At 36.0% G+C, this 26,890-nt stretch overlaps 1 protein-coding gene across 2 annotated transcripts in view; it reads left to right on the forward strand.

Annotated features, from left to right (window-relative positions):
* Window positions 1-26,890, forward strand: part of LOC148945515 (RNA-binding Raly-like protein) — a 260,929-nt gene that overhangs the window by 217,616 nt on the left and 16,423 nt on the right. For both annotated transcript variants that reach the window (XM_089098792.1, XM_089098793.1), the window contains one exon: window positions 10,626-10,697. In XM_089098792.1, coding sequence (XP_088954918.1) covers window positions 10,626-10,697 — 72 coding nt within the window. The remainder of the gene's footprint in view (window positions 1-10,625; window positions 10,698-26,890) is intronic.

The following is a 26,890-nucleotide window of genomic DNA, read 5'->3' on the forward strand; positions in this document are numbered from 1 at the left end:
TTTTCCGTATCGCGAACCCGTACAATTTCTCTTCACTATTATTGTCTATTAGATTCATACTGGCGCTATGCTGCGTCACTGCACTTGCGGCGTCGCATTGGGTTTTACTATGTTTTTCCATAATTCCGCTTTTTTCTTGATTTCGTTTGACCTATACTGTCGCGTATCTCCTATTTTTATTTTTGCAGATTCAATATATTTATTATTTAAATATACTTCATTTCTGCAAAATCTCTCAGAATAATTGAACAAATTTCTGATTATGCCATGTCCTCCTTGCGAGACATGAGGTTCAAAAGATTGCGATATTATACCGCCAGACATTTTATAGACTGTTACATTCTCCTTGTAACCTCTGTTATAATTTCTTAAGGTATAAATTCCTTCCCCTACCTTAGTCCGGTAGACAAGCTTTTCGTTTGCCATGTACTCTATAGTACTCTATAGTACTCTATTAGACCTTAAAAAATTTGTGCCTATAATGACTTCATACGGAATTTTATCGCATATTATAAAATTTGTCGGAAAGATTCTATTATCCCTTTTTACGTCTAGGCGAATTGAACCTTTTGCATCCAATTGATGCCCTGTCACGCTAGTTAAATTGGAATTATTAAAATTTCTTTGTTGCCTAATATGCGGAGGCAATATATTAAATACGCATGAGTTTATGATGTTCGCGGTAACACCAGAGTCAATTAAAGCCTTAAAGTAAACATTTGCCACACAAAAATCATTAAATATAGGTAACTTATTATTACTATCACTGCAAGATGGTACTAATATCGGTTTGGACCTATAAAACATTCTAGGCGCCCTCTGGGTCTAATTTATTTTTCTGAGGGTCCTGAAACTTTTCCCCGTGGATTTATTTCGTACGTAGGTGTCTGCAATAGGGATTCAGACATGTGAGATTCTGTAGGCATATCTAATTGATTTACATTTGTCTGCCGTCGCCATCTTTTATTACGGTAATTGGGATTTCTTGCGTCAGTGCCGCTTGCTGGCGCTGACTGCCAATGCCGTTGGCTTGAAAAATTTGTATTTCCCGTTGGCAAATGTTCGGGATTTCTGTATACCATTCTCGCATTATATTGGCTTTGGCGAGTATTTGGGTTTTCAAATCGGTAATTAATTTGTCTATTGGGGGGAATTTTGTACAAATTTGGTTGGTACGCGTTTTAAGGTACTGATTGGCGCAATCTTCCCTGGCTGTAGCCTAGTGCACCACTGGCGCTAAAATTTGTTCTTCCGAACAAATTGCTGCCATAATTTTGTGTATTATCGATAGCAATTCTTGGTGTGCGATTGGGGACATAACGGCAGTCTTTCGCGATATGCCCAGGCCGATTACAAATATAGCATCTTAATATTGTCGGGTTATTTTCATAACTAATTTGTTTGACGGGCTGAAAACATACTGTTTTGTGCCTAGCGGGTCCTTGCGTTCTATTTCTTTGTGGCACTGGGAAGTTATCCCTCGAAAAGAAATTGGGAGACGTCTGATCGCCCTTGGAGGTCAGGTTTACATTTGATTCGCCTAGGCTATTTATTTTTGTTTTACTGTGATTTGACACCATCGTATCGACTTCAATAGACCGCCCTGCCTCCTGAACTGCAAGATCTAACGTCTGAATATTTTTGGATATTACCATTCTATATAGTTTTGGGGGTAGCACTTGCAAAAAGGTATTTAGTATGACTTTTTCGCACAAATCCCCTGAACCTTTGCCGAATTTTGCTTCTACTGAAATCCGTATATTATGAAGTTATTCTCTTACGTTTTGTGAATGATCAAAGCATACCATTCCATTTTTGGTTTATTTGTGGAACTGGTTTCGATAAATCTATCTTTAAGTGCCGTTAACAATTTGTCCACCGTATTTATGGGCGAGCTGGTGTTATCACCTATAGTATTTTCAATTTGCTTTAGGAAGGTTAAGGCCTGCCCTCTTAATCTTAGTAGGAGCATGCCGACTAACGTTTCTAGCTCTGTTTTTGTTAATTCTACAAACTGGGCCAATTGGATGTTAAATTCCTCGATATCTGTTTGTCCATCGTATTGCGGAATAGATTTTGCTATTTCTACATTTTTCGCAACCAACCTTTGCGCAATAAATAGTTCGCTTAGTTCTTCTGAAATTTTTTTGCGTTTGAATTAACTCAAAATAAATTTATTATTTCACTTAACCTATTTGGGGAAGGCTATTATCTCCTATCAGATATTTTAAAAGGGTTTCCTATTACAGCTTAGCGATTATAGGCCTAATTACTTTTTTTTATATGTCTGTATCTCTCCAATGATTATATTTAAATTACAAAGTTTATAGACTAACTAGTTCGCATATTTTCCTCCAATTTCCGGCCGTGCCATATGTAGCGATTAAAAAGGAGGACTGGACTGTGTTAATTGTGGTAATAAAGATTGACCGCGTCAAATATAATATTATGATTTAAAGCGTTGTACCGATCCCGCCACTCGCTGAAAGCGAGAAAACAACGTGCGTAGCTATAGTCGGTCAGAAATTCTCCATCTATCAATTTGGGTTCGTAACCTCATTTCCTCGGGTTATCTCCGTGTCGATTACCTCTAATGTTAAGTAGAAATCAGATTCCTGGGAGCGTTACCGATGGGGGCATACGAACTAGTTACCTGCTGTGTGATTAGATACAGATATATAAATAAAACAAACACAAGTAGAAAAACAATAGATTTATTAAGACTTACATTTTAGGCGTTACAACAATGCTTCACTTCAGCTGACGACAATAGTGGCAGAGATAACAATAATGACCAAATCTCTACAATGACTGCATAATACTAATTTAAATAGCAATGCCCGAATGCCAATAATAATGATTCTGATCTACGAATGTGTTATCATAATGCCTCCATAATAGATCTGGCAAAACGAATGCCTCGAAAAACACTTTTTTTTCACTATGTCACACAAATACAGCTTCTGCGCTCTACTAGTTTTTTCACGATTAGCCCAAGTCCTGTGGATGGGGCCGCTACCTTGTACTTATGTTTGCAAACTCACTTCATTATGCTCACGGACCGTCCAATAATTTGTTTTAAGTATTTCTGATGATTAAACATTATAACTTAAGCTTCCTGTGAATTCTTTATCTGGTGATTTTTTATTACAAAATATCTTAGCAAAATTCAAAAACCGAATAGTGTCGTTTTTTGGCTGAGGCCAAAACGCATATTATCGTTTTTCCGATTAATAATATAGACTCTCGGAAACTGAATTTTAAATTAAATGGAGGAAGGCTAATTTATGTAGGAATTATCTTTAGAAGGAAAGAATTTTTGTATTTTAAATATATCACATCTGAATCACGGTAAATATTACCCTTCCCATTCTTTAATGACGTCCCGTCAAAAGGACTTGCTTGCCCTTGGGTTTTTGAAATATTCGCGATTTATTTACTATTGTCCTACGTAATTTTAATTGACATTGTATTATTTTATAATTTTATATAAGCTTAATCAGGAGTGCTAAAAATTTTCTCTGTTACTTTTCTTATTTTATTATACATCCCTATTTAAAGTTCATCTACCGATTATCTATGGTTCTAGCCCAGCTACTATACTAAAGATTTTTTTTTCTACATCAAACACTGATGACTTTTACATTTCCAACAAGGTTGAACACTACATATAAGAACGATTTAAAACACACAATATTATGTTTACCACGTTCACTGGTAAAAATTAGAACACTTTCACTGGGGATGTTTGCTTTGTAATATTACTGCTGGAACATTGGAATTTTAAAGTTATCGAACATTTTAAAATGTAACATATGCAAATTGACACATATTTGATCACCATCCATGTCTTTTAGCGTACTCACTCCTTATATTATAAATTATGGTCCTTCACTCCTTTCATATTGGCAAAAATTTTTAAAACACTTACAATATAGCTTCTTCACAGAACAGTTCAAGCATAATTATGTTCATCTTGCACGAAAAGTTTTCTTTAATTGTCAAAAGATAAATGATACTCCCAGGTACAGGCGTGTGGAATTTTGATATCAGAGTTCATTCTCACCAGCTGTTTTTTGTATAGTTCATAGGGTGCTTTATCATTAAGGGGTTGAATACTGGGACTGCGTTCATTTCCCTCTCAGCATATCTTTTTAGGTACATTTTAAAGCACATAGAGAATGTACTTCTCGTATGAAATTGTTCGTTTGTGCACTTGGAGATTACAGTTCTCTTATAAAATTGTTCGTGCCTGGCTTGCGTCTATTAACTTTTGTGGTGATTCCTTGGTTAATCACAGGGGAATTGATGTTTGTATTTGGAATGGGTCGACATCAAACTTTAGTGACTCCTTCAACATATTGTCTTTAACTTTTGGGAGGGGTATATTGTCACTGAGGGTTTAGTCACTGGGGTTAATTTTGGTTTCTGTAATTCAATGGTCGGTTTCCAGGTCCATTTTTCAGAAATTATCTCGTAACATTTATGGGATAACAGAGATATTAACTTTTCGCATTTGATAGAGGTGATAGGATGGATTCCGAAAAATGGTCAAAAGGGTTTCGACGCGTGAATCTGTGAAACTTAATTAATTTTTGGGATCATCAAATATCATAACTATACAGTCGTATGGTAAATACGACTGTAGAGTTATGTCGCATGTTACTCACGGTACACAAAATTGGTTTTAGCCTCGTTTTCAGGCTCAAGTAGTCCGCATAGAAAATCCAGCCTTACAAAATAGGTTTTGAGCCAAAGCCCGGGATTAAAACCCATTGCTGAAAACTCTTATTTCTGATATTGCTGCAAAAACTTCAAAATTGAAATAAGAAAAAACAAATATTGTTTATGGTTTCTAGATAAGTAAATTAAATAGAAAAAATTCAACCTATAAGTACGGGGTAATGTTAAAATTTACAACAAACAAAAACTAAACTAAACAAGTAAATTTAAACTTAAATTGAAAAGAGAATTTTGACGACAATTTACACATTATTGGTTTTTCTTACTGCTTCTAAGGTCTTTCGGTTTTTACCTCTCCCCCACCCAAAAAAAAAATCCCCCCACGGAAAAAAAGAAAAATACCCCCCCCCACTTCCGCCTCTTCACAAAAAATATTCCCCGCAGAAAATGCTCCCCCGCTGAAAATACTACCCGCGGAAAATATCCCAGTGGAAAATATCCCTGCGAAAAATACCCACAGAAAATACCCACCCCCCTGCGGAAAATACCCCTCGGAACATACAGTTTTTCATTGTCAGTTTCTACTATGCTTTCCTTTCTTTTGGTAACATCATAATTACTGTATAGTCACTTATCAAAACCCATCCCTCCCACCAACCCTGTGACCATCCATGTTCCAAATATAATACTTATTGCAGTATCATTTTCATATCAGCCAATCTAATGCCTGGACATGATAGCTGTTGGCTACAAATCATATACAAAATTACTTATTCTTTTACTTCGCGCTAACATTATTTGGCATTATTAACCAACTGTTCACAATAAATAAGTCCGAAAATATATAAAACTTGACAAGAAAACAGTATGAGCCTAATAACAAAATTTTTACTTTAAGCTGTAATGTAAATTTTCTTATGGATAATATTTTTGGTGTTACTTCCGTTCAAGTCCCCTACTCTCCGACCTTTTACATAGTCTATAGCTAAATTTTGCTTCATTAGGAGGGGGAGGGAGTGGTGCATTTTTTTATGGTAAGAAGATTGTATTTAGGGATAGTTCCTAAGAAAAATAAATCATACCACATTTTCTTTATTTTTTTTCTATCGCAGAATTAGCCAACATATAGGGTTATTAATTGTTCAAGCATTAGAAGTTGTAAAGGTAGGTCTTTGATATTCAAACAAATTTACTTGGCTATCCCGAATTTGAGCAGAATATATTTTCCGTAAAATTTCCTTTGCCTAACTAACAGGTTTTTCAAGACCGTAAAAAGATCCTAAAACTGCAGTTTAAAATTTTACGCCCACTGAAAATATTACACGCGTGAAAGGACCAGAATAATAATTGTGATGGGAGTGCTGGGTGAATACGTTTCAGGATAAAGGATAATATGACAAATACAATTCTCAGATAAAAAAGAAAAGAACTTAAATTTTACACACCGAATGAAACAAAAATTTAAATGGTAAGAATTCCTGGCAAAAAGATCAGTTCCTTTCAATATATTATGCGTTCAATCATTAATTATTAAACATTAATACAGTATGTCCAAAACCAAAAATAGCAAAACAAAATCAAATCTAAACTTATGATTCGGCTTTGTAAACAATTCTAATTGAACGTTCCGTTAAACAACGTCAAGCATAATTCTTGGCTAATTTTGTCAAGATTGCTTGACCACGAATGATTTCAATGTAAGAATCTTATAGCATTTGAAATACTGCATTCAAAATGATTTAATCTAAATAAAAAAAGTGATACTTTTGTGAACATATAAAGAACCGTCTATAATTAAATTCTATCGGTCTGGTTTTTATGCAAAGTAACACAGGAGACGAAAATTAACGAACAAGAGAGTAGTGAAAAATCATGGTATGTAAAGTAATGTTTGCTAGGGATAGTCACTAGGGGTGAAACCGTGGTTGAGTGATTTTCGGGGAAATTTTGGCGTTTTCGGGGAACCAAATTTTTTTCGGAGAGACACATAGATTTTCGGGGAAATCCCCGAAAATTCGGGGATAGTGGAAGCCCTGTGTACTAGCCTAACTACAGTTACAGAACAGATAAAGACAATTCTTATTCGTCTTTAGGGTGGACTCAGTCAACCACCCGCTCAGGGGGCGGACACAGCAAACCACCCTCTTGGTTCATCCCTGTGGGAGCAATTTGTCGTCATAAATTTAAAATGTGGTCTCAGCTTTGACAAGCAATTGAAAAGGAAAAATTATATTTAATATTTTTGATTTATAGAACAAATATCAAGAAATAAAAGTTATATTTTTAGAATCAATAGACAATTAGCTTTCTGTTAATATGTAAAAAACCTGAAACACTTAAAGGATATATACATCAAAATAGGATAATTATTTTTACCGAAAAGAGGTTCTTAGAAGTAAGTAAGTAAACTAATCATTTGAAGCGTTTAATCTAGAATAATTTTAGTAATAACTATATTGATGAATAGCTTATATTCTTAGCTATTCATTGATATGTAGAAATTTTCTCAATTCTTCTTTGATAACAAGATGTGAGGGTTTTAGTTTTACATAATTTTGCTCAATCGGATACTGGTCTTTCTTTTACCCTAACGTACCTGTTCTGAGATTCGCATTCTGGCTCTAGTTGCCGGGTGTCCACGCTTTCTATTGCGGGCCTTTTCTATTGAAAGTATTGAAATAAATTGTCTTTATCCGCTTGTCGCTTTCTCATTGTTTCAGTGTTAGATACAAACTGACCTCGGATTGGATTGCACCAGCTAAGAGAAGGCTGAGCTGAAGAAGAAGATATGCTGCCTAATCCTAATAATTGACTCTATTGTTCACTCAACGCCAACTAGTTGAAGCTAAGCCGGTAATTATAGTCGCCTTGTGACTTGGTAAGCTTAAAATATGAGAGTTTCATAAAGAGGTCAAAGTGTTGAAAAGTACAATTTTCTCGGAAATTTCGGGGGGAGGGGGTTCAAACCCCCCTCCCCCGAATACGGCCTTGAAATCCGCAATATGAAAAGACAGCAAATTGTCTGCAGTTAGAAGACAACCGACAACGACAATCCATACAAAAAGCCTACCGCGTGTCGAGTGCTGGGGCCTGGTGGTGAAGTCGCCGGGCTCCCGGTACTATATATAGATACCTGCAGAGTTTGGTAAGTCTTGCAGAAGAGATGGTGCTACCGTTTTATATTCTGAAAATTCTGAAATGGCTACCACAGAAAGATTGATGGGAGAGGGATTTTTTAGACTAATCTAGTGGTAGACCTATTCTAATGTGCAGATGAAACTATTTATACTCCGTGATGAAAATCAAAATTTTCTAATATAACAAGGAGCAGCATGGATGAAGGAATGAACGAATGATAGGTTTATTTCCGAACGAACGACCACTCACGAGCTCAAATGGCGAATTTGTATTCTCATGAAGAAAAAATATAAACATTGAAAATCTCAGTCAAATTGATATTCAGTCAAAATGATTTAACTGCAAAAGCTTATTGTCTGTAACACTAAGGCAAATTAAGAGAAAAAAAAATCTAAAGGAAGACAACAGGCTATTTCCCATTATCTTCTTGTATTGTACCATTCAACAAATGAGTGTAAAAAGTATTTTTTATAACTGTCGTCAGGAGATATCATATGTCAAAGGACAGGACTTTTTGTTGGCATTCAACGTACTTTCGGTGGGAGGAGGGGTGAGAATTAAGGTGGCGGAAAATCCTAAAAAGTGAAGATCAGAAAGAGCCTAAAGCCAAAATTTCTGCATAGGACATCCCTCCTCCCAGTCAGAGTGATGTTCTGGAACTTTTGCAGGAGAAAGTGGTACAGGAGCTTGCCTTGACTTTGTGTTATTCTTAAAGCCATTTTTTTTTATTTCTCAATTTTTTCTGCTTGTTTGTTTGTGAGTGCGCAGTGCCAGGCAAGCATATTCTAAATAAGATCGAAAAAAAACGTGAAAAGTCTTTGGAAGTGTTTTGGTAGGAAAGGTAACTTCTTAAAAAGTTTAATGAGAGAAGGTGAATGGCCCAATTAGAGAGTAATTTTAGTTAGGTCCGAACTGACAAGCACTCCTAAAATCTAGGTGGGATGCAGCTAAGGAGGTGAAAGAGAGTACTTGCCTCTCCTGTTGAAGGTTCATTGGCCCATCAAACTCTCTAAAAATCTTTATATGAAAGTGTTAAGAAAAGTTCCGACAGAAAACAGTAGACGCGGTAAATAAGTAATGAGAAAACAGGTAGAAAAAAGGCTTGAATTGACTTTTATTCCATGTTTTGTTTCGAGGAAAATCACAAAAAGCTAGAAGACATTGACACTCAAAACAAAAGATCTTTTAAAAAATTGAAAAAGCTGTTGCTTTATTGATCATGGTTGAAACAGCAGTTTACTAAACAGCGATATACGGTACATAGTACTCTAAATTTGAAAACTATTGTTTCAGGTTCAATTGAATAGCAATCGTAGTTACAAGAAGAATTATTTATTAGAATTTAACTAAAGATTGTCAATATTAGTGCATTTTCTTCCATTATCTACAGTGGATTAATTTTTCTGACCATAAATGCAATAATAACTAGTTTCTGTATTTTATCCATTTTCATTGTATTTTGCTAATATATTTTTAGGATGTTCAATCCAAATATGGCCGGTTTTTCTGTGTTAGCTATACTTTTAGAAATATAGCACTAACATTTAAAACTAAGTTTACTGTTAAATGCCTCTTTATATCACTGATGTAAATTTGTGTAATTATAAATTGTTCCTGTATCTTTATTTATTTGGAAAATGTTTCACTAATGTACTTTTTGGATGCTAAATCAGAATATGAAATCAATTTGTATCATCTATACTTTTAAAAATATAGTATTATCATCCACAATTAAGTTTATTGTTAGATCGCTCTATGTACATCAATAATTTTATAAGCTATATGATAACTACCTCCTGTATTTTTATATATTTGTGACATATTTTGGTAATATATTTTTAGAATACTGAACCCAAATTAGGAATTATTTTTTGTATCAGCTAAACTTGTTTTAAATATACCAGCTATGGTTCATTATTGATTTTACTTTTAAATTACTGTGTATATCATTTATGTAAAGTTATAGGGTATGAACTAGTTCCTTTATTTTTACTATTTTATATATGATTCGCTATTATATTTTTGGGAACCTAAAAATTAAGTCAATTTTTCTGTATCATATGTTCTTTTCGAAATTAAGTCCACTGTTAGATCTCTCTATATATCAAAGATGTAAAGTTGTATGTTAAATAGTTCCTGCATTTTATCTATTTGTAACGTTTCGCTAATATATTTTGGGATGCTGAGTCCAAAAATGATATCAGTTTTTATGTATCAGCTTCAGATTTTCTATATCAGTGGGGCATGTACCCCAAGATTCCCCCCCCCCCCTCAGATTTTGAAATACTTTTATTTTGAAGAATTTCCGTTGAAATAACTTTAGGTAACTGCTATATTTTTGTAACGCTGAATTTAAATTTGAAATCGGTTATCTCTATCAGCTAATAATTTCTATCAGAAATATAGCAATATCATCCACAGTTATGGTTTAGTACTCGAATGAAACTAATGGTTTAATCGACTTCATATAAGTTAAAATTTTGGGCTCCAAACTAAAAGCTAATGTTATATTTGAATTCAGTTCATTAAATACATATGACATCAAAATTAAAGACTACGGTACCAAAACCACCGTTACCAAGTGGTAATATTTTCCCCCTGATTTTAGCCTCATACTTGTTCTCAGAAGCGAATAATGTGGCTCGGGCACTAATCTGTTGAAAAATGAATTAATGTCCTTTTTTCTTTGTCTTTTCTCATATTTTTATATTATATTATATTATTTTTTATTATGCTATTTTTATGTTATAGTATATTTTTTATATTCTATTTCTTATATATTTTATATTTTTATATTTTTGCAGGAATTTGAGGCATGCGAGTTGTCTCTAGTCGGTGAAAATGGTCATACTACAAAAGACCAGTTGGTTGAAATAGTAAGTCAGACCCCTATTCATAACGATAATCGTTTGCTTGTGATTTTCATTTATATTTTCAAACTCTCTTCTATATTTGCTACTCGGAAAAACGGAATTAAAGTAAAGGTTCAATAGTAAATGCGAAACTGAAAGAGATCAATTATAAAACGAGAAATTCAGTAACAAGTGGTAACGAAGAAGTTTATCTCTGTTTTTTCAGGGAGCGCAAGGGTGTGCTATTTCTAATTGGTGTCATGTTGGGGGTCAAAACAGTAGTTAATTACCACTATGTTAATGGTGACTAGCCGTCCTAGCCGGGTTGTTGGCGCCCTAGACTTGAAATTAATCACATGGTCTGTAAGGACAGGACTTAGAGTCCTGGTTATTTTGCTTAGAAAGGAAGTCAGTGGTGTGACTCTGTAAGCTCAGTCAGACTCAACCCAGCTCTAAATGAGTACGTGGAGAAACCTGGGGAGAAAACAGGGATGTGCCAGATAATTTTTCTGCAAACCGCGCATTTTACTCTCGGACGGAGGCAGAGAGTGAGGAGGTCGGTACCTACGTTACGCAGACCAAAGATGAGCATACGAAAAAGTTTTTCTTTAACAGCAATAGTACTAATGATGATAATAATGATGAAGCTAATGACTACTATACTGACTTATCGGCGAATTGATGGTAATCATGATCAACATGAGCATGGTTGCAGTGATAGTGGTAACCTCGTAAAGGACGAACCACAACCCATAGTAAACAAAATTTAAAAAAACGCGTTTAAGAAAAAAAAAATGGCTAGTGAGGGAAAATTGTCAATTGTATCCGATTCAGGAATGGTAATTATTATCCCGATTAATCTTAACAGTAAAATTTTATTTCTTCAGTTCAAATGACCCATTTCCCAATCTTCTAGGACTATTCATTCGATATGATCACCCCTGAAAAAAGAAACGAATAACCCCGCATTCGTGAACTTTCTTCTGTCAAAATTCCAAATTTTCGTAGAGCGGAGTTCCGAACCCCTACTATAGGATTTAGAGAGAGAAAAAGGTTTTATTAAAAAAATTAAAACACATTAACACAAAACCCGAAGTCTATTAGACTTGTATGGGCAGACACCACCCTTTACAAAACCCTACATACACAATTACTACCAGCCATCCTTAGCCCCTCCCCCTTATTCCCCCCCCCCAAAAAAAAATACAAAAAAATATATAATAATAAAAAGAATAAATAAATAAAATTAAACGAAATAAATTAAATTAGTTTTAATTCTCAAATTGTCTTATATGTCGAATCTTAAGGTGTGATTTTCCTTAAAATCGCTTGATTTTCTGGGGAGGCCCCTCATATTTCGAAAACAGGCAAATTTCCTTAGGCTCGTACCTTTGAACGGTTAACAGTCAACTGAATTAATTCTATATATTTGGAACCAGCTTAGAAAGCCAATTCTTTTATCATAGTGATTGTTATGAAACTTCTTTTTTAAGTTTTGGTTACTATTGGGCCAAGTCAATCTTTACTTAAAGTTCGTTACTACGAACTGTTTGACTAAGCTACTCTCTTTTTGATCCATCCAGGTACCGCATGTAATCAGGTGTTGCTTCAATACTAAGACCATAGACAGGTAAGAAAAAAAGAAATGTGCTCTAATTTAGCGTTATTTGCCTTTTTCACATTATTCCCCAGAAATGAGGCATTTTATTATCGTTATTTGCCAGTTAATGCAAGCCACTATAGCATTATTGGGGGCTTGAGTCTTTTCTTCAGACCATTATTCTTAGTTACGCAGCTTTCAAGAAGAAAAATTACAACAAGAAAAATCGATTGTTCTATAAAGAAGAATGAACGTTCTTCTCACTATTTGATATAAATATAAAAATTTGTTCCAAGTATTTTGGAAGTGCCAATCGGAAGGGGTTGAACTGGAGGATTCACCTGAACTAACTCACTTGTTGCAATAACCTCGCCTGGGACCAATACAAGTTATCGGAGAAAATCGCTTGTCAAAGAAAAATGCTCGCAATAGTTTTCCTTAAGACTCCAAGGGCATTGAAGATGAAACCTTGGTTTTTGAGTCCGTTAAGTGTGAACTTAGTCAACCATACATATCTTTAAAAAATCAAGACAAAATCGGAAATTCTATTTCTGATGAAAATACCTCCATATACAGTTATGCAGTTTTGGTAACAGGTTGCCCCAAATTAAAAAAAAAAAAAAAATATATGGTGAAAATCAGCTAAAATGAGCCCAACACTTATGGCATCAAATAGCTCAAGAAGATTTAGCTTTTCTTGAAGGTGTAGTTGTCTTTAGGAATCAACAGATTGCAAAAGTTTAAGCTTTTACAGCCAACAGCGTTGTCAAATTTAGCTAACCAGTTCGGCTTATTTGTTTTCATAGTTCAACTTGATAACACTGACGACAAGGCGACACTGCTCTTAAGACTACATAATTTGAAACAACCCAAAAGAAAAATCTTAGAGAATCGTCGTTTCCCCGTATTAAATAAACCTTAGATAAGTCCAGGGGAGGTCATTTATTTTTTCTTGGTATTTTAAAGACGCTAAGCTAAATAGCTATGTCATGCTGGTGTAATACCGCTGTCCTCTACGAAAACCCAGCATTTATGCGGGGCTCCCACAGTGTCAATAACGTTAATAAGACTATCCACAGAGTTAATAAACCGTTTTCTTCACATGACTTTGTTGACTTTATTGCTTACGGAAAAAAGTTGGATTTTATTTAACTTTTTCAAGAAAGTCCACTAAGTTCAACCAATAGCTGAAGACTTGTGTAAAATTTCAAATAAACCACGCACAAATTACTTACAATTTTGCTTGGTATAAGAAAAAGGGTACGCAATAAAATATTTTCATTTAATATTAAAAAGCAAATATGCTTTAAAAGATTGTTTCTCAGCTCCACGTATGATTATTTCAGTTACTTTCTATGAAAGATTGCTGTAAAGTCAAAAACGTGAAATCCTTGTCGTGAGTCGAACAAACTTTATGATTTGCTCTTTCATGAAAAACTTTATTAACTTTATTGACGCCGTTGGAGGCCCTCTTTAGGCTACACAATAATTGTATTTCAAGTTAAGAATGAACCTCCCCTAATATTGACGCAGCGTGACTAAGGATGCAGTCAGAATTTATCTATCAGCTATGCTTTCTAAGATGCGACCTAGTACTTACAGTTTGCAGTAGAATGGGGGGTACCAGCCCCATTGCCCACCCCTGCTGCCACCTATAACTTTTTTGCACACCCAAATAAGGGCATAGAGTCCCTAGGGAGAAGGATTGCGTAATCAGTCAATGACCTCTTTTTCCAAGGTCGATTTATTTGATGTTTCTATGTGTAATAACTCCGGGACGAAGGTTGCACATGCGCATTGAATTCTAACGGGAACAATGTTATTGATCTAAGACTCAAGGGGGAAGTGAATTTCCGAGAACTTGATTGCGTAATCAAAGTGTGTCAACAACAACAACAACGACCTTGACATTCGCTGAGAGCGTGCACTTACAACAACAACAACATCGACCTTGGAACACCTGTGCTGTCGACCTCAATTCACCAATCGTGAATCAATAATTCCCCTTAGAAACAACAAATTAATTCCCCTTTCTTGACAGATCAATCAGCCAATGACATCATCTGTCAGACTTTAAAAATTTTCGCCTAGAAACGATTCTCCAGGAATAGATCCAAGTCATTAATGTCATTGACTCGGAAACAACTCTTTTGATCGAACTCCAAAGGATATTAATAGCCAAAGGCCATGGAAACCATTCTCCAAGAAACATCTTAGCGATGAATTGTTTTAGCGCGGGAATCAGGTTTCTTATTAATTTGAAATGCATTAACGCAGAGATGCCAAAAACAAAAGGAACACGCTGAATTACGTTTAGGGATTATTTGGGTGAAACTGTTTTAGACAGGTTATGGAACTATTTCGGCGAAACAGTTAGAGACATTTTAAAAGATGATTTTTGAAGAGATTTTAGAAGAGAATTTAATGGTGAAACTATGTGGTCATTATAATACACAAGTTTCATTTGAACAGTGTTGTGAGGTCCTCTAACCAAACCCCAAAGGGTTCCAATCCTCCTACCCCAACCCCGAAGAAAGCCCCCGGTCCTCAAAGGCCCCCTAAGCTCCCAAAGGGCCACCGATACCCCCAAAGGCCCACCCAGACCCCAAAGACCATCCCCGGGCCCCCAAAAGGCCTATCGAGCGCCCAAAGGCCCAACGAGATCCCCAAGACCCATCACCGGGCCCAAAATGTCCCCCCGGCCCCCAACTGCCCCCCAAGACCCCCAAAGGCCCTCCCTGTGCCCCAAAGGCCCTCCCTGTGCCCCAAAGGTCCTCCCCCGGCCCCCAAAGGTCCCCCGGACCAGAGAAGCGCCGCCGGGATGCGCCGTGGGCCAGGAAAGCGCCCCAGGATGCGCCGCAGGGATGCGTCGTGGGTCAAGAAAGCACCGCAGGGGATGCGCCGCAGGGAGGCACCGCAGGAAAGCGCCGCAGGATGCGCCGCAGGGATGCGCCGCAAAAAAAAGTAAACTAAAAAGTAAAAATTTCGAAATGTTATCCCCCAACCGCCCTCCACCGACCCCCAAAGACCCTCCCACCGCCCCACAAGGACCCCCCCCGCTCCCCAACGACCCCTCGCCCTCCCCGGCCCCCCCCAACCACGCAGACTCATCCCCCGCCCCCGTCTTTCGTTGATCTTTCGTCTTGCGGTGATGCGTGTTGTCTGAAACCTATGATTTGGGATGTGTAGTTCGCTACTTCAGGCTTTTCTGAGCTAAGGTTTCCTAGTATTTCCTAGGTGAATGTTGTCTGAAACCAATAGTTTGGGATGAATAGTTTGCTATTTCAGTCTTTTATGAGCTAAGGTTTCTTAGTATTTCGTAGTTGTGTGTTGTCTGAAACTTATGATTTGGGATATTTAGTTTGTTATTTTTGACTTTTCTGAGCTTGATTTCTTAGTCTTTCTTAGGTGAGTGTTGTCTGAAACCGATGATTTGGGATGTGTAGTTTGATATTTTAGACTTTTCTGAGCTGGATTTCTTAGACTTTCATAGGCTTGTGTTCTATGAAAACAATGATTTGGGGTGGGTGGATTGCTACTTTTGACTTTTCTGAGCTGGATTTCTTAGCCTTTCATAGGTGTTTGTTGTCTGAAACCTATAGTTTGGGATGACTAGTTTGCTATTTTTGACTTTTCTGAGCTAGGTTTCTTAGCCGTTCATAGGTGAGTGTTGTCTGAAACCTATGATTTGGGATATATAATTTGCTAATTCCGACTTTTCATAACCGGATTTCTTAGTCTTTCGTCTGTGTGTGGTGTCTGAAAACTATGATTTGTGTTGTGTGGGTTGCTTTTTTTTTTACTTTTCTGAGATGGATTTCTTAGCCATTCGTAGGTGTGTTTTGACTGAAACCTATGATTTGGGGTGGTTAATTTGCTATTTTCGACTTTTCTGAGCTAGATTTCTTAGCCTATCATATGTTTGTCCTTTCAGAAAATTATGATTTGGGAGGTGTAGTTTGCTTTTTGGACTTTTCAGAGTTAGGATTCTTAGTCCCTCATAGGTGTTTTTTGTCTGAAACTTCGAGTTTGGGATGAGTAGTTGGCTATTTCAGACTTTTCTGAGCTAAGGTTTCTTAGTATTTCGTAGGTGAATGCTGTCTGAAACTTATGATTTGGGATATGTAAATTACTATTTCGGGCTTTTCTGAGTTGGATTTCTTAGTCTTTCATAGGTGTGTAGTGTCTGAAACCTATGATTTGGGATGTGTAGTTTGCTATTTTCGACTTTTCTGAGCTAGGTTTCTTAGCCTTTCATAGGTATGTGTTGTCAGAACATTTTGATTTTGGGATGTGTAGTTTGCTATTTCAGGCTTTTCTGAGCTAAGGTTTTCTAGTATTTCGTAGGTGAATGTTTTCTGAAACCAATAGTTTCGGATGAGTAGTTTGCTATTTTTGAATTTACTGAACTAGTTTTCTTAGCCGTTCATAGGTGTGTGTTGTGTGAAAATGATGATTTGGGATATGTAGTTTGCTATTTTTGACTTTTCTGAGCTGGATTTTTTAGTCTTTCATTGGTGTGTGTTGTCTGAAACCTATGATTTGGGATGGGTGGATTGCTACTTTTGACTTTTCTGAGCTGAATTTCTTAGCCTTTCATAGGTGTTTGTTGTCTGAAACCTATAGTTTGGGATGACTAGTTTGCTATTTTTGACTTTTTTGAGCTAGGTTTCTTAGCCGTTCATAGGTGAATGTTGTCTGAAACCTATGATTTGGGATATGTAATTTGCTATTTCTGACTTTTCATAACCGGATTTCTTAGTCTCTCGTAGGTGTGGGATGTCTGAAACCTATGATTTGGGGTGTGTAGTTTGCTATATTTGACTTGTCTGAGCAGGATTTCACAGCCATTCGTAGGTGTGTGTTGACTGAAACCTATGATTTTGGATGGTTAATTTGCTATTTTTGACTTTTCTGAGCTAGATTTCTTAGCCTTTCATAGGTGTGTCCTTTCAGAAAATTATGATTTGGGAGGTATAGTTCGCTTTTTGGACTTTTCAGAGCTAGGATTCTTAGTCACTCATAGGTGTTTGTTGTCTGAAACTTCGAGTCTGGGATGAGTAGTTGGCTAGTTCAGAATTTTCTGAGCTAAGGTTTCTTAGTATTTAGTAGGTGAATACTGTCTGAAACTTATGATTTGGGATATAGTATTTCGTAGGTGAATACTGTCTGAAACTTATGATATGGGATATGTAAATTACTATTTCAGGCTTTTCTGAGTTGGATTTTTTAGTCTTTCATACGTGTGTGTTGTCTGAAACCTATGATTTGGGATGTGTAGTTTGCTATTTTCGACTTTTCTGAGCTAGGTTTCTTAGCCTTTCATAGGTATGTGTTGTCAGAAAATTATGATTTGGGATGTGTAGTTTGCTATTTCAGGCTTTTCTGAGCTAAGGTTTCCTAGTATTTTGTAGGTGAATGTTGTCTGAAACCAATAGTTTGGGATGAGTAGTTTGCTATTTTTTGACTTTTCTGAGCTAGGTTTCTTAGTCTTTCGTTGGTGTGTGTTGACTGAAACCTATGATTTGGGATATGTAGTTTGCTATTTTTGACTTTTCTGAGCTGGATTTATTAACCTTTCATAGGTGTGTGTTGACTGAAACCTATGATTGGGATGAGTGGTTTGCTATTTTTGTCTTTTCTGAGCTAGATTTCTTAGCCGTTCATAGGTGTGTGTTGTCTGAAACTTATGATTTAGGATGTGTAGTTTGCTATTTGAACTTTTCAGAGCTATGATTTTTAGTCCGTCATAGGCGTTTGTTGTCTGAAACTTCTAGTTTGGGATGAGTAGTCTCGATATTTCAGGCTTTTCTGAGCTAAGGTTTCTTAGTATTTCATAGGTGAATGATGTCTGAAACCTATGATTTGGGATATGTAAATTACTATTTCGGGCTTTTCTGAGTGGGATTTCTTAGTCTTTCATGGGTGTGTGTTGTCTGAAACCTATGATTTGGGATGGGTGGATTGCTACTTTTGACTTTTCTGAGCTGAATTTCTTAGCCTTTCATAGGTGTTTGTTGTCTGAAACCTATAGTTTGGGATGACTAGTTTGCTATTTTTGACTTTTATGAGATAGGTTTCTTAGCCGTTCATAGGTGAATGTTGTCTGAAAACTATGATTTGGGATATGTAAATTACTATTTCGGGCTTTTCTAAGCTAGATTTCTTAGTCTTTCGTTGAGGTGCGTTGTCTGAAACCTATGATTTGTGATATAGTATTTCGTAGGTGAATGCTGCCTGAAACTTATGATATGGGATATGTAAATTACTATTTCTGGCTTTTCTGAGTTGGATTTCTTAGTCTTTCATAGGTGTGTGATGTCTGAAACCTATGAGTTGGGAGGGGTCGTTTGCTATTTTTGACTTTTCTGAGCTGGGTTTCTTAGCCTTTCATAGGTATGTGTTGTCAGAAAATTGTGATATGGGAAGTTTAGTTTGCTATTTCAGTCTTTTCTGAGCTAACATTTTCTAGTATTTTGTAGGTGAATGTTGTCTGAAACCAATAGCTTGGAATGAGTAGTTTTTTATTTTTGACTTTCCTGAGCTAGGTTTCTTAGTGTTTGTTAGGTGTGTGTTGATTGAAACCGGTGATTTGGGATATGTAGTTTGCAATTTTTGACTTTTTTGAGCTGGATTTATTAGCCTTTCATAGGGGTGTGTTGACTGAAACCTATGATTGGGATGAGTGGTTTGCTATTTTTGTCTTTTCTGAGCTATATTTCTTAGCCGTTCATAGGTGTGTGTTGTCTGAAACTTATGATTTGGGATGTCTAGTTTGCTATTTGAACTTTTCAGAGCTATGATTCTTAGTCAGTCATAGGCGTTTGTTGTCTGAAACTTCTAGTTTGGGATGATTAGTTTAGCTATTTCAGGCTTTTCTGAGCTAAGGTTTCTTAGTCTTTAATAGGTGAATGATGTCTGAAACCTATGATTTGGGATATGTAAATTACTATTTCGGGCTTTTCTGAGTGGGATTTCTTAGTCTTTCATAGGTGTGTGTTGTCTGAAACCTATGATTTGGGATGGGTGGATTGCTACTTTTGACTTTTCTGAGCTGGATTTCTTAGCCTTTCATAGGTGTTTGTTTTCTGAAACATATAGTTTGGGATGACTATTTTGCTATTTTTGACTTTTATGAGCAAGGTTTCTTAGCCGTTCATAGGTGATTGATGTCTGAAACCTATGATTTGGGATATGTAAATTACTATTTCGGGCTTTTCTAAGCTAGATTTCTTAGTCTTTCGTTGATGTGTGTTGTCTGAAACCTATGATTTGTGATGGATGGATTGCTACTTTGGACTCTTCTGAGCTGGATTTCATAGTCTTTAATAGGTGTTTGTTGGCTGAAACCTATAGTTTGGGGTGACTAGTTTGCTATTTTTGACATTTCCGAGCTAGTTTTCTTAACCTTTCATAGGTGTGTCCTGTCAGAAAATTATGATTTGGGATATGTAAATTACTATTTCGAGCTTTTCTTAGTTGGATTTCTTAGTCTTTCATAGGTATGTGATGTCTGAAACCTATGATTTGGGTTGTGTGGGTTGCTATTTTTTTACTTTTCTGAGCTTGATTTCTTAGCCGTTCATAGGTGAGTGCTGTCTGAAAATTATGATTTGGGATGGCTAATTTGCTATGTCCGGCTTTTATTAGCTAGATTTCTTATCCTTTCATAGGTGTGTGTTGTCAGAAAATTATGATTTGGGATGTGTAGTTTTCTATTTGAAATTTTCAGAGCTAGGATTCTTAGTCCATCATAGGTGTTTGTTGTCTGAAACCAATAGTTTGGGATGACTAGTTTGCTATTTAATACTTTTCTGAGCTAGATTTCTTAGCCACTCATAGGAGTGTGTTGTCTGAAACTTAGGATTTGGGATATGTAAATTACGTTTTCGAGATTTTCTGAGTTGGACACTTCTAAATTTTTCCACACACGAAAACTTACACACACACACGACAAAACTCACAAACACAAAAGCATAGACACACAAAAACTTACACACACACACACACTAAAACTTACACCCACACGCTAAAACTGACACCCACTCTCAACAACTTACAATCACGCAAAAAGATGAATGCAAACATAAACACAAAAATACTAAAACTGACACAAACTCACACACACTTAAACACTCACACACAAAAACTTACAAACATAAACGAAAACTAACGCACACATCACTAACACACAAATATACACGTAAAAAAAACTACCACATGCACATGAAAACATACATGAACACAAAAAATTACACACACATAAACACAAACACACCCACACACACACACACAAAAAAAAACTTACACATGAACACAACAAAAAACTCACACACACACTCACAAAAACTTACACACACACAAACAAACACACACAAACAAACAAACACACACACACACACATAAACAAAGACACACACACACAAAAACATACACAAACACAAACATACACACACACACACACACAAACTTACACAAGCACACAAAAACTTACAAGCACAAAAAAACTTACACACAAAAAAAATTACACACACGCAAAAAAACTTACACACTCACACAAAAACTTAAACACACACACACGAAAACTTACGCACACACACGAAAACTTACAAACACACACTCCAACACTTACACACACACAAAAACTTACACACACTTACCTTATCACAGTTGCATTCTCTTTAATTTTTCAAATTTCACTTTGAATTTCTGTCGTGAAATGCAAGAGTTGGAATATTTCAGAAGTGACTTGTTGTGCTTTACCTTCTCACAGTTACCTTCTCTTGATTTTTCGAAGTTCATTTTGAATTTCTGTCATGAAATGCAAGAGTTGGAAAATTGGGGTCTTAGCCACCAACCCGAATGGTGAAATCCACTAGCTCAGTATTGGGGTCCCAGTCCACCAGCCTGAACGGTGGAAATTCACTAGCTCAGAATTGGGGTCTTAGTCCACCAGCCTTAATGGTTGAAATCCACTAGCTCAATATTGGGGTCTCAGTCTACCAGTATGAATGGTGGAAATTCACTGTTTAAGTTAGTTTAGGTTAACTTAACATGAGCGCTCAGTATTAGTTAACCTAACCTTTTCCGGCGAGTATGGTTAGGTTAGACTAGATTATGTTACGTTATGTTAAGTTAGGTTAGCCCATATACGCTTCACTTAGGTTAGCATAGGTTAGGTGAGAGACAGGCAAAAAATTAGGTGAATGATTAGGTTAGGCTAGGTTAGATGAAGTTAGGTTAGGTTAAGTTAGTTTAGGCAAGGTTAGCCTACGTACACGCGTACGTAGGCTAACCTAGCCTAACCTAACTTAACCTATCCTAACTTAATCTAACCTAACCTAACCTAATCATACACCTAACTTTTTGCCTGTCTCTCACCTAACCTAAGCTAACCTAAGTGAAGCGTACACGGGCTAACCTAACTTAACCTAACCTAACTTAATCTAGCCCAACCTAACCATACTCGCCGGAAAAGGTTAGGATAACTTATACTGAGCCCGCAAGATAAGATAACCTAGCCTAACTTACACAGTGAATGTCCACCAATCAGACTGGGAGACTGAGACCCCAATAGTGAGCTAGAGGATATCCACCATTCCGGCTGGTGGACTAAGACCCCACTACTGACCTAGTGAATTTCCATCGTTCAGACTGGTGGACTGAGACCCCAATACTGAGCTAGTGGATTTCCACCATTCGGGCTGGTGGACTAAGACCCCAATTTTCCAACTCTTGCATTTCATGACAGAAATTCAAAATGAACTTAGAAAAATCAAGAGAATGTAACTGTGAGAAGGTAAAGCACAACAAGTCACTACTGAAATATTCCAACTCTTGCATTTCACGACAGAAATTCAAAATGAAATTTGAAAAATTAAAGACAATGTAACTGTGATATGGTAAGTGTGTGTAAGTTTTTGTGTGTGTGTAAGTTTTGGCGTGTGTGTGTGTAAGTTTTAGTGTGTGTGCGTAAGTTTTCGTGTGTGTTTGTGTTAGTTTTTGTGTGTGTGTGTAAGTTTGTGTGCGTGTGTGTATGTTTTTGTGTTTGTTAGTTTTTGTGTGCATGTAATTGTGTGTGTGCATCTTAGTTTTTTAGTGTGTGTGTTAGTTTTTGTGTGTGTGTGTGTAAGTTTTTGTGTGTCTAAGATTTTGTGTGTGTCAGTTTTTTAGTGTGTGTTTGTAAGTTTTAGTGTGTGTGTGTGTGTATGTTAGTTTTTGTGTGAATGTAAGTTTTCGTGTGCATGTGTAGTGTGTGTGTGTGTGTGTGTGTTTATGTGTGTGTATGTGTAAGTTTATGTGTGTGTGTTAGTTTTTGTGTGTGTGTCAGTTTGTGTGTGTGTGTGTAAGTTTTTGTGTGTGTGTGTGTATTTTTTTGTGTTCTTTTATTTTTTGTTTATCTTTTTTGTTTTTGCATTTGTTTGTATGTTTTTGTGTGTGTGTGTGTGTATTAGTTTGTGTGTCTCTGCTTTTTTTGGTTTGGTTTTTAGTTTGTGTGTGTGTTTGTAATGGTTTGTGTGTTTGTGTGTGTGTGTGTGTATGTTTTTGTGTGTGTGTGTGTGTGTAATTTTGATTGTGTGTGTGTGTGTGTGTGTGTTTTTTGAGCGTTTTTTTTGGAGTTTGTGTTAGTTTATTCTTGTGTTTATGTGTTAGTTTGTGTGTGTGTGTGTGTGTGTGTGTTTGTATGTTTTTGTGCGTGTGTGTGTTTGTTTTTTTTTGTGTGTTTTTGTTATTTTTTTTTTTTGTGTGTGTGTGTGTGTGTGTTTGTGTGTGTGTGTGTAAGTTTTTGTGTGTGTGTAGTTTTGTGTGTGTGTGTTTATTTTTTCGTGTGTGTGTGTGTGTGTGTGTGTGTAAGTTTTTATGTGAATTTAATTTTTCGTGTTAATGTTATCTTTCATGTGATTTTTTTTTTGTTTTTGTGAGTGTGTGTGCGGTTTTGTTGAAGTTTTTGTGTTATCTTTAGTGGGTTCGTTGTATCTTATGTGGTAGTGTGTGTTTGTGTTTTTGGTTGTGTGGTTTGTGTGTGTGTGTGTGTGTATTTTTGTGTTTTATTGTTTTTTTGCTTTTTATATTATTATATAGTGATATTTTTTATTTGTGTTTTTTTGTGTTTGTGTGTGTTTTTTGGTTTTGTAGTTTTTTGTTTTGTTTTTTTGTTTTAGTGTGTGTGTGTGTAAGTTTTCTTGTGTGTGTTTGTAAGTTTTTGTGTGTGTGTGTGTGTGTGTAAGTTTTCGTGTGTGTGTGTGTAAGTTTTCGTTTGTGCGTGTAAGTTTGTGTAAGTGCGTGTAATTTTTTGTGTGTGTGTGTAAGTTTCTTTGTTAATGTAAGATTTTGTGTGAATTTCAGATTTAGTGTTAATATTTTAGATTTGTTTAAGTATGTGTGTGTGTGTATGTGTGAGATAGTTTTCGTGTTTGTGTGTAAGTTTTTTTGTGTTTGTGTAAGTTTTTTTGAATTTGTGTAAGTTTTAGTGGGTGTGTAAGTTTTTTTGTACATTTAAGTTTTTGTGTGCATGTAAGTTTTTGAGTGTGTGTGTGAGTTTTTGTGTGTGGGTGTAAGTTTGTGTGTGTGTGTGTGTGAGTATGTTTTTTTGTTTCTCATCTATTTTTTGTTTAATTTTTTTCTTTTTTGTGTGTAAGTTTTATTGTGTGTAAAAATTTATAAGTGTCAAACTCAGAAAAGCAAGAAAAAGTAATTTACATATCCCAAATCATAAGTTTCAGACAACACACTCCTATGAGCGTCTAAGAAATCTAGCTCATAAAAGTCTGAAATAGCAAACTAGTCATCCCAAACTATTGGTTTCAGACAACAAACACCTATGATGGACTAAGAATCCTAGCTCTGAAAAGTTCAAATAGCAAACTACACATCCCAAATCGTAATTTTCTGACAACACACACCTATGAAAGGCTAAGAAATCTAGCTAATAAAAGCCAGAAATAGCAAATTTAACCATCTTAAATCATAATTTTCAGTCAGCACTCACCTATGAACGGCTATGAAATCTATCTCGTAAAGGTCAAAAAATAGCAACCCATAGATCCAAGATCACAGGTTTCAGACAACATATACCTATGAAAGACTAAGAAATCCAACTCAGAAAAGCTCAAAAGAGTAATATAAATATCTCAAATCATAATTTTCTGAAAGGACACACCTATGAAAGGTTAAGAAATCTAGCTCAGAAAAGTCAAAAATAGCAAACTAGTCATCCCAAACTATAGGTTTCAGACAACAAACACCTATGAAAGACTAAGAAATCCAGCTCAGAAAAGTCAAAAGTAGCAATCCATCCATCACAAATCATAGGTTTCAGACAACACACACCAACGAAAGACTAAGAAATCTAGCTCAGAAAAGCCCGAAATAGTAATTTACATATCCCTAATCATAGTTTTCAGACAACATTCACCTAAGAACCGCTAAGAGACCTAGCTCAAAAAAGTCAAAAATAGCAAACTAGTCATCCCAAACTATAGGTTTCAGACAATAAACACCTATGAAAGGCTAAGAAATTCAGCTCAGAAAAGTCAAAAGTAGCAGTCCACCCATCCCAAATCATAGGTTTCAGACAACACACACCCATGAAAGACTAAGAAATCCCACTCAGAAAAGCCCGAAATAGTAATTTACAAATCCCAAATCATAGGTTTCAGACATCATTCACCTACGAAAGACTAAGAAACCTTAGCTCAGAAAAGCCTGAAATAGCGAGACTACTCATCCCAAACTAGAAGTTTCAGACAACAAACGCCTATGACGGACTAAGAATCATAGCTCTGAAAAGTTCAAATAGCAAACTACTCATCCCAAATCATAAGTTTCAGACAACACACGCATATGAAAGTTTATGAAATATAGCTCAGATAAGACAAAAATATCAAACAACTCATCCAAATCATATGTTTAATTAAACACACACCTATGAAAGACTAAGAAATCCAGCTCAGAAAAGTAAAAAATAGCAAACTACATATCCCAAATCATAGTTTTCAGTCAACACACACCAACGAAAGACTAAGAAAACTAGCTCAGAAAAGTCAAAAATAGCAAACTACTCATCCCAAGCTACTAGCTTCAGACAACATTCACCTATAAAATACTAGGCAACCTTAGCTCTGAAAAGCCTGAAATAGCAAACTACACATCCCAAATCAAAATTTTCTGACAACACATACCTAAGAAAGGCTAAGAAACATAACTCAGAAAAGTTGAAAATAGCAAACTACACATCCCAAATCATAGGTTTCAGACATCACAAACCTATGAAAGACTAAGAAATCCAACTCAGAAAAGCCCGAAATAGTAATTTACATATCCCATATCATAAGTTTCAGACAGAATTCACCTACGAAATACTATATCACAAATCATAAGTTTCAGACAGCATTCACCTACGAAATACTAAGAAACCTTAGCTCAGAAAAGTCTGAAATAGCCAACTACTCATCCCAAACTCGAAGTTTCAGACAACAAACACCTATGAGTGACTAAGAATCCTAGCTATGAAAAGTCCAAAAAGCAAACTATACCTCCCAAATCATAATTTTCTTAAAGGACACACCTATGAAAGGCTAAGAAATCTAGCTCAGAAAAGTCAAAAATAGCAAATTAACCATTCCAAATCATAGGTTTCAGTCAACACACACCTACGAATGGCTGTGAAATCCTGCTCAGACTAGTCAAAAATAGCAACCCGCACACTCCCAAATCATAGGTTTCAGACATCCCACACCTACGAAAGACTAAGAAATCCGGTTATGAAAAGTCAGAAATAGCAAATTACATATCCCAAATCATAGGTTTCAGACAGCACTCACCTATGAACGGCTAAGACACCTAGCTCTGAAAAGTCAAAAATATCAAACTAGTCATCCCAAACTATAGGTTTCAGACAACAAACACCTATGAAAGGCTAAGAAATCCAGCTCAGAAAAGTCAAAAGTAGCAATCCACCCACCCCAAATCATTGGTTTCTTACACCGCATACCTATGAAAGACTAAGAAATCCAGCTCAGAAAAGTCGAAAATAGCAAATTACATATCCCAAATCATAAGTTTCAGTCAACACACACCAACGAAAGGCTAAGAAACCTAGCTCATAAAATTCAAAACTAGCAAACTACTAATCACAAACTATTTCTTTAATACAACATTCACCTACGAAATACTAGAAAACCTTAGCTCAGAAAAGCCTGAAATAGCAAACTATACATCCCAAATCATAATGTTCTGACAACACATACCTATGAAAGGCTAAGAAACTTAACTCAGAAAAGTTAAAAATGGCCAACTGTTTACCCCAAATCATAGGTTTCAGAAACTATATACATAAGAAAAGACTAATAAATCGAACTCAGAAAAGCTATAAATAGTAATTTACATATCCAAAATCATTTGTTTCAGAAAACATTCAAATTAGAAATACTAAGAAACCTTAGCTCAGAAAAGTCTGAAATAGCCAACTACTCATCCCAAACTCTAAGTTTCAGACAACAAACACCTATGATTGACTAAGAATCCTAGCTCTGAAAAGTCCAAAAAGCAAACTACACCTCCCAAATCATAATTTTCTGAAAGGACACACATATGATAGGCTAAGAAATCTAGCTCA

Source organism: Artemia sp. Qi Xiang Cuo, chromosome 13 (genome assembly GCF_049724085.1).
Source record: "Artemia sp. Qi Xiang Cuo chromosome 13, ASM4972408v1, whole genome shotgun sequence".
Lineage (NCBI taxonomy): Eukaryota > Metazoa > Arthropoda > Branchiopoda > Anostraca > Artemiidae > Artemia > Artemia sp. Qi Xiang Cuo.